Source organism: Dipodomys ordii, unplaced genomic scaffold, assembly GCF_000151885.1.
Source record: "Dipodomys ordii isolate 6190 unplaced genomic scaffold, Dord_2.0 Scaffold1, whole genome shotgun sequence".
Classification (NCBI taxonomy): Eukaryota; Metazoa; Chordata; class Mammalia; order Rodentia; family Heteromyidae; genus Dipodomys; species Dipodomys ordii.
This window is the reverse complement of record NW_012267217.1, coordinates 55,726,896-55,740,757: the sequence shown is the minus strand read 5'-3', so window position 1 is coordinate 55,740,757 and position 13,862 is coordinate 55,726,896. Positions and strand designations below refer to the sequence as shown.

At 50.2% G+C, this 13,862-nt stretch overlaps 1 protein-coding gene across 4 annotated transcripts in view; it reads left to right on the top strand.

The window, feature by feature from the left end:
* The first annotated feature begins 3,667 nt into the window (after positions 1–3,667).
* The window catches only part of Pax3 (paired box 3), a 94,069-nt gene continuing 83,874 nt past the window's right edge, over positions 3,668–13,862 (top strand). For 3 of the 4 annotated variants that reach the window (XM_013025415.1, XM_013025276.1, XM_013025494.1), the window contains exons 1-4: positions 3,668–3,913; positions 5,153–5,388; positions 6,720–6,849; positions 8,002–8,136. In XM_013025415.1, coding sequence (XP_012880869.1) covers positions 3,829–3,913; positions 5,153–5,388; positions 6,720–6,849; positions 8,002–8,136 — 586 coding nt within the window. In that variant the 5' untranslated portion in view covers positions 3,668–3,828. The remainder of the gene's footprint in view (positions 3,914–5,152; positions 5,389–6,719; positions 6,850–8,001; positions 8,137–13,862) is intronic. The other variant, XM_013025344.1, reaches the window with a different exon arrangement.

The following is a 13,862-nucleotide window of genomic DNA, read 5'->3' as shown; positions in this document are numbered from 1 at the left end:
TAAAGATCTGTGTCCAGGGAGAAGAGAGGTCATCATCCCTCAGAGGCCTGGAGAGGCCCTTGGGCCATGAAACAAACACTTGTCCAGTTAGCCAGCCCGTGAAAGGGCTGCACACAGATGGATGCTGAGCCATCCGGATAAAAGTCACTTAGGCAGGCTTTCAAACCAGGGAGGGAGAGCCTTCAAGGAAACAGGGCATGATCACCACCCGGGCCTGGCCAGCCAGCTGGCTGTTCATTTCATCTGAAGTGCCCCTGTGATGGGCAGTGCGATAGGCAAGCCAATGCAAGCTTCCCCCACCCCCAAGACTTCAGCTTCAATTTGCTCGTGGGCAGATAGCGTGTGTGGACGCAGCTGTGATTCACAGTAAAACTGTAGGGACTTCCCTGGAGGCTTTCTGGGTAATTTGTCCTCTTGGGGGACATTTCCAAGGTTGGTGTCAGGGCCGCACTTCTTGACTTCCAAGCTGCACTGCTGGATCACAATATTTCCAATTAGCCACATTCCTCTCCTGAACTTTGAACTTCGTGTCCCACTGACTGGGGGGGGGGGGGGGGAGAGAATGAACTCAGTGCACGACTCTTCCAGCAGCAGGGAGGGTGGCTTCTGCTTCCCAAGTCACTTCCAAAAGAATTACAGAGATCCCCAATCTCAGAAATGAGGAGGGAGTTGGAGTAGGGAACTCTGTCTGGAGTATTTTTTTGCAACTTTAGGGAAACTCTAGGAGCAACCTGTTGAACCCAGCTGGGGGTGGGGGTGGGGGATGGTAGTGGGCTCTGATCTGGTTTGGTCTGGCAGGGACTGGATACCACCATCTATAAAGCCTTAGCCAAAAATCACTGTCCTGGTCCGGGGCTGGATTGAACTTGTTGAACACAAGGGATTTGAACTCCTGAAGTCTTCAGAGGTAGTTGGAGCCCCATGAGTGCCCACTCTTCCTTCTAGGAATCCTCAGGTACCTCTGGGTGGAGAAGGACCGAGCTAATTCTTTAGGTGCATCAAAACCTCTCAGGCCCTGTAGGAAAGGAGAGAACACACAACAAAACAGATTATTTTCCCATTCCTTCATGTTTTTCCAGCAAGGGGGGGGTAGTTTATAAAGGCACTACTGGACCCAGGTGTGTGGGCACTCAAGAGCCAATTCAAGGCAATATCTTGGTCTGAGGGTGGGTTCAGGGCTCCAGAAGTCAGTAAGGAGTCTACAGCAAGCCTGTCTCCCCAGGAATGTGTGGGTTCCCAGAAGGGATAATTGCTCAGCAAGAGAGTGCAGGCCTGCACTGTGAAGCCCTGGAGACCCAACCTGGGCTCAAAATCAAATGAGAGTCAGCCCTAGAAGATTTCCTCATATGCATGGTGGGTTTGGGGTTCCCTTTAGCTTGCATTTTCCCTCCAGAAATAACCCCCCTTCCCATACTGTTACTGTGGTCCTAGGAAATACTTGGTTATCTCTGCTCAAACTCTGGGATGGATGGAAAAGAAAAGCATCTAGCTCTTCAGATACCATCCAAAAGTGGATGGTAAGGACCACGACTTTGGTGACTCCTAATCAGCCAAAAAAAAAAGAAAGCAAGCAAGCTTTCCCCTTGACAAATTGAATCATCTTAAGTAAAAGCGGGTTAAACAGGCCTCCACTCCAAACAGCTTCTCCACTTAGTACTATGAATACACAGGCCCCTCCCCAAGGGTGGGTGGATATGGGGGAGGGGGTGCAGACATTTTCTTGAGTCTCCCGAGGCCTTTCTCCCAGGGTCAAACCAAGCCTTCTGACACCAGGCCCAGCCCTGAGCTTGTTTGCTCCCCCCCCCACCACTGGCAGTGGGTTGGTTCTTAAAGGGCCAACTCAGGGAAGGTTGAACAGTCACCATTTTAAACTCACCCCCCACCACCCCAATCTTTGCCTTAATTAGGAGTGGGCAAATAGGATAGGGGTCCTGGGTTCATGTCAAAATTGTCAAAGGAGGTGGGGGAAGGGAGACGGAGAGAGGGGTGGACTGACTCCAGGGCAGGAAAAATTCAAATATGATAAAAGAAAAAGGGGGAACTTGAAGCCCAGAAGTCATTGTTTCCTTTATTTCAAAGGGAAAAACCTGCCTGATTCTCATCCTTTTGATTGATTAAGGCCCTGAATACCTCACAGTCCCGGAGTGACAGTCTCTGAATAGACTTGAGCGAATAAAGCGAGGAGCAGAGACGCGGGGCTGGCACTCGGGGGTGTAAAGGAGGCGAGTTCGCTGGCACTTACCAAGTTATAAATAAAGGGCTGTGCACAATGGTACCTTCTCTAAGGACAGACAGTCTTTACAACACTCTTGGCGTCACATCCTGCTGAGGGACACTTCAGCTCCTAGCCAAGACTTTGCTCCTTTTATTTTTCCAGCCCCTTTAGTCTGAATGCCATAATAAATTCCTGAGAACAAACGCTGCAGCCGGGCAAAACTTTAACATATAGATGCATCTCTGCCTCCAGGGTCTCTACGTGGAGATTTAGAGCCCCAGCATCCTAAGAGAGTTTTTTTTTTGTGTGTGTGTGTTTTTTTTTTAAACCAAGTAAAGGAGATGACTCTTCCTAACGGGCCAAACTTTAAGGATATAATCTTAGGGCCTGGTTACCTGCTTGCTGCCTGTCTTCCCAGCTACCCACCTCCTATCCCTCACCTCTAGATGGAAAAGACAGAAAGGACATTACAGGCACATCCTGGACTCTTCAGAGAGGAGCCCCAAAGGGAGGATCTTAGAACGAGTCTAGGCCAAGGGGCAGAGACTGACCAGAGGAAGGGAAAATAAGCCTTATCAGCGCCCCCTGCGGCGGGCAGTAAGCCCAGCCCGAGACCCACAGGTGGAAAAAAACGGGGATTTAAAGAGAATGAGAGAAACAGTCGAGACAGGCGGACACGGAGAGACACAGAAAGACACCAAGTCAGAGACGCAGAAACAGAAAGGCCAGGAGAGAGACCGCGTAGGCGCGCGCCCCGAGAGTGGTAGACTGAGGCACACACGCGCGCGCGCGCACACACACACACACACACACACACACACACACACGCACATGCACACGCACACACGTCTCCGCCGCTGTCATCACCCTCGGGCTGTTGTCTCCCGGGTTCCTCGGGTCCACCACCACCACCACCACCACCCTTCTCTCTTCGGGGCTGGGGCTCAGCGCGAGTCGCTCTTGGGGTCCACGGAGGCCCGGGCAGTCTGGGATGGGAAGAGAAAGTGGCCGCCGTCGCCCAATCAGCGCGAGCCTCCGCCACCCGGGCCGGTCTCCTCATGAGCCAATCGCAGCTCAGGGCTCCAGACCAAGCTTTGGGTGAAAGAACTAATAAATGCTCCCTAGCCGGGATCCCAGCACTCGGGGTCCCGACTAGAGGAAGGCTCGGGCCGCGCTCCTGCCTCGCCCCCCTTCCTCCCCCCTACCCGGTTCATCCCGGCGCTTGGAACTCCCCCCCCCCCACAACTTTTCCCAGCGCCGCCCCCTCCCCAGCCCAGCTACGGCGCCATTCGACCAGACGCACACCAAACTTTTTCCACCCTGGGCTTGGGGATCCGGGACTCTAGGGGTCTCCACACCCGGCCCCCCCTCCACCTTCCATCTCCAGCCTCTGGATTAGGAGGCCAGCAGCCGTCCCCCTCCTCCTTCTCCTCTTCCTCCTCCTCCTCCTTTCCCGCGTCCCTCCCTCTCTTTCCTGTCGTTTTTGGGGGGGGAGGGAGGAGCTCTTCACGCTCCGTAGAGTTCCCCAGGGTCACCCGCTGCGCCGCGATCGTTTTTTTTTCCCTTTTGCCTTCTTCACCTGGATATAATTTCCGAGCGAAGCTGCCCCCAGGATGACCACGCTGGCCGGCGCTGTCCCCAGGATGATGCGCCCCGGCCCGGGGCAGAACTATCCACGCAGTGGGTTCCCGCTGGAAGGTAAGGAAGGGCCTCGGCGCCACCTGAATCCCGGGGCTGGAGATCGACTGTCTCCCGGCACCCCCACCCCCGACCATCCCCGACCCGCACCGACTCCTTCGGAGAGTCCAAGGAGGAAGTCCCACCTCAAGAAGCCGGAGTTGGGGGCCAGGCCCGGCCTCACTTTCCATCTACCATCCGCTCCCCGGTGAAAAGCCCGGCGCGTAGTTTGGCGGCCAGGCCTGCGGCCCGCGGGCTCCACCACTTTCTCCCGTTGTTTGGAAAGGGGATGAACAGCGTTTGGAGCCACCCACAGAAGCCACTTCTACGCGCAAACATGGTCCCAGCGGAGTCCACATTGGGAGGACGTTTGGGCGTCCCCGCGGAACCTTCTCGCTGGGCAAAGTTGTTGTAGTGACTACAGGCGGCTCCTGCCATCGTAATTGGACTTTATTTTTTTTAGCACTAATGAATAATAATAACAACAATAATAAATCAATCCCGTTCAACTCAAATAGCAGCTCCAAGTTTCTGGATCCTGTATGTTTGGGGATGCCTTTTCCCTCTGTCTGCCTGAAAATTTAGGGCATTTCAGAAAGTTTTGCAACTCCCTTCTTTTCCTTCCTCACCCCCTTCAAGAGCTTTTCTAAACAATTTGAAGGGTTAGGGCCCGGGAGAGCAGGGGAGGGGGGTGGATTTGGACAGTGTCTTCAGTGCCCCACGAATGCTATGAAGCGAGGCCGCGATGCCCACCAGCCTGAGCGCCACCGCTGTTGCTGCGTGTAACAGGTGACATGGCCACCACCTGTGCCCGCGTTCGGTGTCCTTTCTGACTCTTTGACTGTACCCCAGAAACCCCAAGGGCTGACAGCTCGCCCCCAAACCCTTACTGTAGCCCCCAGTTGGGCAGATTTTGAGGATAGATCTTGCCAGGACCCCATCTTCTCCACCAACCCCAGGGGCTGCTTGCTCCAAGTCGCTAGTCTGGGGTCGAAAGGGAAGAAGAGCTCCGGAGCAGGTAGCCCGGCCTCATCACGCGATTCCATGCCGCTGGGACGCTTAATAATTTGACCAAATGTGACCAAAAGCGGGCCTAGAACTGGGAGTTGGGTAGGAAGCAGTTTTAACTTTGGGGCTGTCAGAGAGAAGAATGCAAAATTTGGTGGGTCCGTCTTTTCTTGTTGTTTTCTATTCTCTCTAAGTGACTTTCTTCGTGTCCCTCTCTTTTTTGTTTTTTGTTTTTCTCCTTTCTTCTCCCAGTGTCCACTCCCCTGGGCCAGGGCCGCGTGAACCAGCTCGGCGGCGTATTTATCAACGGTAGGCCGCTGCCCAACCACATCCGCCACAAGATCGTGGAGATGGCTCACCACGGCATTCGGCCCTGCGTGATCTCGCGCCAGCTGCGCGTGTCCCACGGCTGCGTGTCTAAGATCCTGTGCAGGTACCAGGAGACAGGCTCCATCCGTCCCGGAGCCATCGGCGGCAGCAAGCCCAAGGTGAGCGCGCGGGCCTGGCTGTCCTTACTTGGGGCTTGGGCTGCAGTTTATCTAATGGAAGAGCAGGTCGGGACTAAGAGCTGCCACTTGGGGCTTTTCAAAAAGTTAGTCTTCAAGTCCGGGAAGGGGTGCGTGTGCGTGTGTGTGCACACGCGCGCGCGCACACACGCACACGGGTGCAGTAGCAGGGACAGTCCTTGACAAACATTATAGGCAAACGCAACGTTTTGTAAATGAAACACATAAATCCTGGGAGCGCTGAATATCTCATGGAATTATTTTATCAAACAGCGAAAGCTTGGAAGCTGTACACGTTCACCTGTTGCTGATGTCTTCTCAACTGTCTTCCCTCAAACCTCATTCATCTCACCGCGCTTTCCAAACTTCAGAACCTCTTTTTCTGTTGGTTTAAAAAATGATTTCTGTCCCATATTTAATTATCCAAAGACTCCAAAAAAACCCATTTGTGATTGTTTTTTTTTTTGTAGTAAGCATTGACTCTGCTTCAAAATAGCAATTTAAAACGATCTTCAAATTATTTTTGGTTCTCTTTTCAAAGAAATTCACACTGGCTAGGGCCGTGTGTGTGTGTGTGTGTGTGTGTGTGTGTGTGTGTGTGTGTGGAGATTACACAGGCACTATCTTTTCTTCTGCTTCCGAGGGAAAGCCAGGATGATTTTCTAGTTTGCAGGGGGCAAACCCCAAAAGGGTTATGGTTAACTAGGGACTTTCAAATATCCTTCAATTCCCTCATTCTTCCCAACCCTTTCTCAACCTAAGAATCCTTATAAACTCTTTATTTGTGATGAGCGGAAAGTATAAATCTCTCATTAGGCATATCACTCTTCCACTCCATTTTTAAAAATTCAGATAGACAACTTTTTTGCATCTCATTCTGCTCTTCCCTTAAAAAAAACAATCTTGTATCTGTGCAGTGGTACAAGTTGCTGATCTAATTCGTTTGTTCAGTAGCTCTCTCAAGCATTACCTTTTTAGTTTCATTTTCGCATGATTCGGGTATAAAGAGTTGTCTTTATTTCCAAGCATCAGAAAATGCCACCCTTGCCTCCAAGATAGTCTAATTCTTCTTGATTTCAGTGGGTTGTGGGAGCTTATCTGGGCAGGTGGAGGGTCCCCAGGCTGCACCGGAGTTCCTGTCTGCCTCTTTGTAAAGCGAATTGCCTTTGAGAGTTGTGATTCTTTGGCTAACACGGGGGGGGGGGGGATATCTTCTCAGAGGATACAGGAAAGGGCACCAGGCTAAGTGGTGGGTTATTTTGTCTAGCCCAGAGTACGGGGGTACTCATGCGGGCCCGCATGTTCTCTTAAAGCAGGTAACGACGCCTGATGTGGAGAAGAAAATTGAGGAATACAAACGAGAGAACCCTGGCATGTTCAGCTGGGAAATCCGAGACAAATTACTCAAGGATGCAGTCTGTGATCGCAACACAGTGCCTTCAGGTACTAGACCCAATTAAGGTCTCCACGCTGACAGTCAGTCACTATTACCCACTCGGACATTCATACCACAATCCCTCAATGATTGATCCTGACTATTGGGCGGCTGTTCTCCCAAGGCCCTGAAATATTTATAAACCAGACGTTCTTGGCATTTTATGGAGCTGGGGGGGGGTTGCTTGTCCCTAGGGTGGAGGGTTAAGAGACCTCCATGGACAGACATCTCTCCAAAGAAGGCAGGGAAGGGGATGTGAGGCAGAGGCCAAGCATTTATTAATATTGATGTTCCCTTTTAAAGAGAAACAAATGTTTTGGTAACCCCCGTCAAAAAGAGATGGAGCCCTACCAATCAAGATTCTGCTTGTGCTAAAAGAGAGCTTAGGCAATTCCCCCTCCCATATTCCCCGAGAATCAGTCTCAGGGACCATCCAGCCTACCACCACCGTCTCTCCCCCTCCTGCCCCCCCCCAAGGGAAGAGAAAGACCAGCGGTAGAACCAGAGTCAGGGAGCATTGGGGAGTTTGTTTTTAATTAAAAGGAAACTCCCTTTTTCCCTTTGCAAGAACGATATATTTCAGGGCATGGATTTGTTTACCAGACTGGAATCTGGAAAAAATAAATGGGGGAGAGTGCATTTTCTTTTGATTTTTACAATAGGAAACGATTCTGCAGTTGAAATTTAAACCTTTTATAGCCTCAAAAAGAAAAAAAACAGTTGGTTTGCAGGGGGAGCAGGTCCGCAGTGGCTCTTGACTGCATTCGAACCTCGAACCTCCAGGGCCAAACGACTTCAGGTGGGGAGACTCTCAGGCCGGAAACTTAGCATACTATTGAAGAAGTGAAACAAACGCTTCTCAAAAGGAGAGGGACAAAGATGACATTTTCTTTTTCCACCCACAGTCGAAGGCTGGAGGAGCTGCTGCGCTCCCATACCTAGAGGCCTATAAAAGGGGTGGGGGTTGTGAGTGGAAGGAAGAGACAATAGTGTGCGGCATGGATGGCAGAGGCCAGGAGATTCGGATTCCGGAGGGAGATTCCAGCTGAGGGAGCAGGACAGGATGGAGGGTGGCCCTGGTTGGGGCTTTTAGGGGGATGGATCTTGAACAGCGTGATTCGTTTCAGCTGACTGTGGGCCCTTCCTCCTCTCATCTGCAGTGAGTTCCATCAGCCGCATCTTGAGGAGTAAATTTGGGAAAGGCGAAGAGGAAGAGGCTGACCTGGAGAGGAAGGAGGCCGAGGAAAGTGAGAAAAAAGCAAAACATAGCATTGACGGCATCCTGAGCGAGAGAGGTGAGTGGTGGCGCAGTGGCTGCTAGCTCCTGGCCCTGGCTTGTCCTGGTTCTCTGACAACCCATCGCTGGCTACTGTAAGAGCCTTCAAACGAAAGAGCACAGAAGTACTTGCTATGAAAACCAACATCTGCTCTGTTCTAATCTGTTACTTTTATCTTCATGGTGCTGGGGATGGAATCCAGGATCTCATGTATACTAGGCAAGTGTTCTACCACGGAGTCAAACTTTCCTTTATTTATTTATTTATTGTTGTTATTATTATTATTACTATATACCAGCTTTAGTCCACCGAGCATAAACCGGTGAATGAGTTCATCTGTATGTGGTACTGATGGTGTCTTGGAGCTGAGTGGAAATGAAGACTGGGAATCTCTGAGTAGTTGGGGTATGATAGAGGATATTTAAGCCTCCAGAGTTTGCAGTAGCTTTTCCAGCCTCAAGAAAAGCAAGGATGAGAGAGAGGGGGTGAGGGCAGACAGCCAGAGACAGAGACAGATACAGACACAGACACAGAGACAGAGACAGAGGCAGAGAGTTTTGATGGGTTTCTAAATCCATCTAATCTCTTCCGTGTTGTGTGTATGTGTATAAGTTGGCTGTTTTTGTCATTTGTTTGTAAGTATTGATGGCATTTAACCTGAAGGTGTCTGAACCCAAGCTTTGGGTTACAAGACTGAAGGATCTGTGCTCCTGGGTTCTCAGTACTGTCATCCTCTGTCCCCTCAGGGGTACAGACCACCCACTCCATATTGGCTGTGGCCTGTCAGCACCAAGAGAAATTCTTCCCCCACCCCCAAGGGAACAAGAATTGCAGGCTGCTGCTTTCCCATTATTACCTGCTTGGAGTTGTCTTGAAACTTCAAAGTTAGAAGAGGAGGAGGGTGAGAAGAGGGAGGGGAGAGAGACAAGGGAGTGTTCAATGCCTTGGGAGATGGATCTGAACAGGATCATTTTGCCAAGATCTTTTTGCCTAGATCTTTACCAAGATCTAGGTGATTTTTGGTTTGATGAGAGTTACATCTCTTCAACTTAAAAAATATCAGGAGTGACTGGGTTCCCTTCTCAGTTTGGTGGGTTTCCTGACTGGACCTCTTTGGGCTAAGCTGAGTTTTGGAGCTATCCTGGGGGCACAGGTAGCTTTCCAGGGTGCATGCTTGGACTAGGGTGGGGTCCTTGGTGGGATTGAGCCAGGAAAATCACTTTGTTTTTTTTTTTTTACCTTTATCATCTAAGCCTGGGTGTGTAGCCTTCTACAGTGGTTTCTTTCTGAACGTCTGCAAAAATCTGCACACAGAAAATATTTAGGTTTACAAACAACTAGAATGCTTTGGGACACTCATGCAGTTGAGAAAAGATACCTCAAACCCAATGCTGGTGAGCAACGTGATGATGTGTGCTGTCCCGTCCCTCCCGTTAGAGCAGGAGCCTTCCTTGGACTCAGTTTAAGCCTCTCCTTTTTTGGGGGGGTGGTATCTTTTCCTGGCCTGATCTCTTTTTTTTTTTTTTTTTGTCCGGCCGTGGGGCCTGAACTCTGGGCCTGGGCCCTGTCCCTCAGCTCTTCAGCTCAAGGCTAGCGCTCTACCAGTTGAGCCACAGCGCCACTTCCGGCTTTTTTTTTCTTTTTGCTTATGTGGTGCTGAGGAATCGAACCCAGGGCCTCAGGCATGCAAGGCAAGCGCTCTAACACTGAGCCACCTTCCCAGCCCTCCTGGCCTGATCTCTGAGAACACACTTTAGTTTTTATTCTAGCCCAGCAGGGAGATGCTGGGGTGGAAGGAAGGTAAGGAGTTGAGCAGTTAGACAACCTCAAACCTAGAGAGCTCTTAAAGCAATGGCTCAGAGGGCCAAGAGTTGTTGCAGAGGCCTATATCCCTGGCTTTGCTAACTTTGCTGGAAGCCACAGCGGGGCAAATCTGCCTGTCCCTCTCAGTACAGGCAACTGAGGCCCAGGAGACAAAACGCCCCAAATGAGCTGGTCAAACATTTGTACAACTTTTCCAGCTTTTACAAAGAAGGCCTTCTCTACACAATCTACACTTGGAGATGAACTTGGGAGACAAAGCCTGGAGAGTCCATTGAAACTCACACTTTAGCTTGGCCCAGACAAAGCTCCAGCTCGGAGCAGCTTGATGTGAACAAAGGAAGGCAACCTTTTTATAATTCAAGGAGAAAAGAAGAGAAAACAGCCCCACAAAGGACCCAGAATAGACATTATGGCCTTGCAATGAGGGATGAATTATTCAATGAGCCCCAATAGCTGCTGCGCCAGGAAGTTTTATGGACTCTCCAGTGTGGAAAAAGTGCTCATTTCACCTACAAAATGTTTCTAGTCTAGCTGTGCTTGCTGCCATTCAAGGGAAATTGCTACCATTTTAAAAAATCAGAGTATTCTTCCCAGTGGGAGCTGTGCGGTTGACAACACACACACACACACACACACACACACACACACACGGCCCGCACACACCTCAGCAGCTGAAGCTTAATTTAATTTGGAGCTGTCAGGGGACGCACAGCCTCACTCTATTTGGAACCTCCAGCTTCTTTTCAGGAGGAGCTTTGGAAGGCAAGAGGAACCTAGAGAAAGAATGGGGTGAAATGTACTGAGATACAGTTTGCAATCTGGAAACCTCAAAAATAAACAAAAAAATCCCATCCCTTGTTGGGCATCCAAAGTGTCAGGCTCCCCCCTCCTGCTCCCCATGTTTGTACTGTACAACCGATGTTGAGAAAGAACCCGGACAGAGAAAGAGGGAAGAGCTGATCAAGGAGGGACTGGGGGGTACCGAGACCACCGCGATGGGCTCTTGCCGGGTCTTCTAGCCCGGTGGATCCGGCGGGCACTGCTGACATGGGCTTTCGGGGGGACAACTTTGGCGCACGGAGTTTGTTTGGCAGACACTAGGATGCACGGCCGAAAGGGCACCCGAAAGAGGTCAGAACCACTCCCTTTTATTTCTCCGAGATCTCTTTAGATTTCTCAACTCCTCATCCCCCCCTTTTTTTCTTGACCAGTCCCAAAGCAGCACGGCCCGCGGACCCGCTGCGCACACGGGCCGGTGCGCCCAGGCGCTGGCGAGCCCCGGGGCGCCGTGCGTCCCCCTCCCCCCAGTCCATCCTTCCCGCATTCTCGCCCCCACTGAGACAAGAGGGTGGGGCAACGTAGCCCCCCCCCCCACTCCCTCACCCTCTCGGAGCTCTCGCTGCGATCCGGAGCCAGAGCAGGCCGGGGAGCAAAGCCCCGGCCCAGGCCGGCACCCGGGGGCTGTGGGCACGGCCCGTGCTGGGACCACTCAATGGGCGCCTCTGTTCCTCCCCCGGCGCGGCTGAGCGGGCCCGCGGGCGCCGCCACAATGGGCTGGGCCTCCTCTCCGGTGCCCTGCGCCAAAGTGCCGCGCCGCGCCGCCCCCTCCCCTACGCCAGGGCCCGCTGGCTCGAAGCTCAGCTTGCCGGGCTGCAGCCGGCTCAATTGCCTCCTTTATGTCCTTCTCGCTTTCATCTAGACACAGCCCGCCTCCCCCTTCTTCTTTCTCTCTCTCTCTCCCTCTTTTTTTTCCTCCCTTGCCTGAGGCTCACATTAGTGAAATTTCTGCAACCTCCCCCCCATTGCCTCCCCCCCTTATTTTAAAGAAAGCTCTTAACACAAAAGCAGTGACTAATCAATAGAAACAGCTCCTTCATCATCACCTCCTCCTCCTCCTCCCCCTCCTCCTCCTTTTCGTGTCTACCCCCCCCCCCCCGCAACTTCTTGCAACAAAGTGACGCTTTTCCTGTTTATGAGTTTTGGGAAACATTTTTGCTTTATGTCGTAATGGAATTAAGAGGACAGATGAGGAACTGTAAATGGGCACGCGACTGCAAGACTCTCTCTTAAATATTTAGATGCAACCTTACAATTACTGACTTGTTGTAGCGCCTTTGAAGTGTCAGTTCGGGAGGGCGAGGGGAAAAGAGGCCAGATTGCCAAATTGATGTTTTGATTGGGGCTGGAGACACACTTTCCCAAGACTTTCCCCCTTTTCCAAATCACAAGTGAGCGTGGGAGGTTTGCAACAATTTCAAAGATGAAGCTAGGAGGCTCCAAACCTGGCTGGGTGGGTTGGTTGGTTGGGGGAGGGGGGTTTGTATTCTTTACATATTTCTCCGCTCCGATTTGCCATCTATAAGGAACGAATGCTTTTTGTTTCTCTGAATTTGAAAGAGCAAAAGTGACCAAAGTTTTGCTTGAGCTTCTATTTTGTTTGTGAGCGCTCCTAAAATGAACGAGGACAAATGATTTCAGATTTTAAACATATATAATCCAGTTCAAAACCACAGAAATAATTTTTTTTTAAGTCCTGGAATTCTTTGTTACCATGGGATGCATGAACAGCGACCTTTTACACGAAGAGTGGGCTGGAAAGTGGAAAAAGGCCTGCTTGCTTCTCTCAAGTTTGCAAGGAAGGGAATGTTGGGATAAATTTGGGATGGACGACAAACAAGAGAATGAACTTTCCCACAGATTAAAATAATGGGGTATGGGTTTGAAATAATGGGATAAAAACTTGGTGACTCTAACTGGATTGACTGTCCACCCTCAAGTCCATTTGTCAGCATCTGGGAATTTGACCTCAACTTAGCTGATACACTTAATAAGGAACCATCCCCCCTCTCAACAACAACAACAACAACATTGGCACTAGAAGGCCTTGAAGTCTATTAGAATACTGGAGCTGTGTTCTTTCCCTCACCGCAGCAGTGAGGATTTCCCACCGATCTTTGTAACAGCAGAGTTGATCCTTGATTTTCTTTTTCTGCTTGTGTGTTTGACCTGGTTAAGTGTTGTATGCTTAGTTCATTTGCTGGTTTGACTTGGTTGAGTGCTGTGTGCGTAGTTTCTAGCCTTATTGAAAACACGCAGATTTTCTAATTAATGCCTGAAATCGTCTGTTTATTTGGGGGAGGGGTTGATGTGATTGTTGATAGCACTGAAACGGGAAGGTAGGGGCTTCAAGTATGTAATAATTACTGAAGGGTCATTTACGAGTCCCCAGGGCTAAGCATTAAAACCCACCGGGGCGGCAGGTGGAAACAGACAGTGTGCCAGGGCTCCGGCGAGTGGAGTATACAGAAATCAGTCTCGTGACTGGGAGCTGGTCAGCAAACCCGGCACTTTCAACAACTATGAATATTTTGAGGACAGAACAAGAAGCTCTTCTAATTATAAGACTCAGTGTTCAAGTTGTACATAGAGTACATAAATGACCAGTGAAACTTAAGGCTTGATCATCCAGTGAACAAGATTTTGACCGGATCTTGGATGGAGAAAGTGGTAGTTTGGTGGGACTCTGTGTCAGGTAACTTATTTATGCGGGCAAATAAAGATTAAGGAACCATTAAGAATGTACATACATAACTACCAAGGCACTAAAAGGCAATTAAGCAGTCAGTTTAATGTCTTATCTCACTGGCTGCCCTGAGGTTGTTTTACAAGTAGGAATTAAAGTCTGAAAAGGATGTTTTCAGCGGCCCTGGCCAAATATTGATTAAGTAGCTGTTTGTTGATAGCATTGTTATGCATTAAAAGGCCCAGAGAGCTCGGGCCTCCTTGGCCATCTTCTATTGTGAGATGTGTTTAGCTGCAGAGATCAAAGTCCGAATCCCTTCAATTTATCCTGGAAAACTCTCCTTTTCCTCTGAAATTCTGAGGAAGTATTGACCAAATTCTCTTTAGGAAATAAAAAC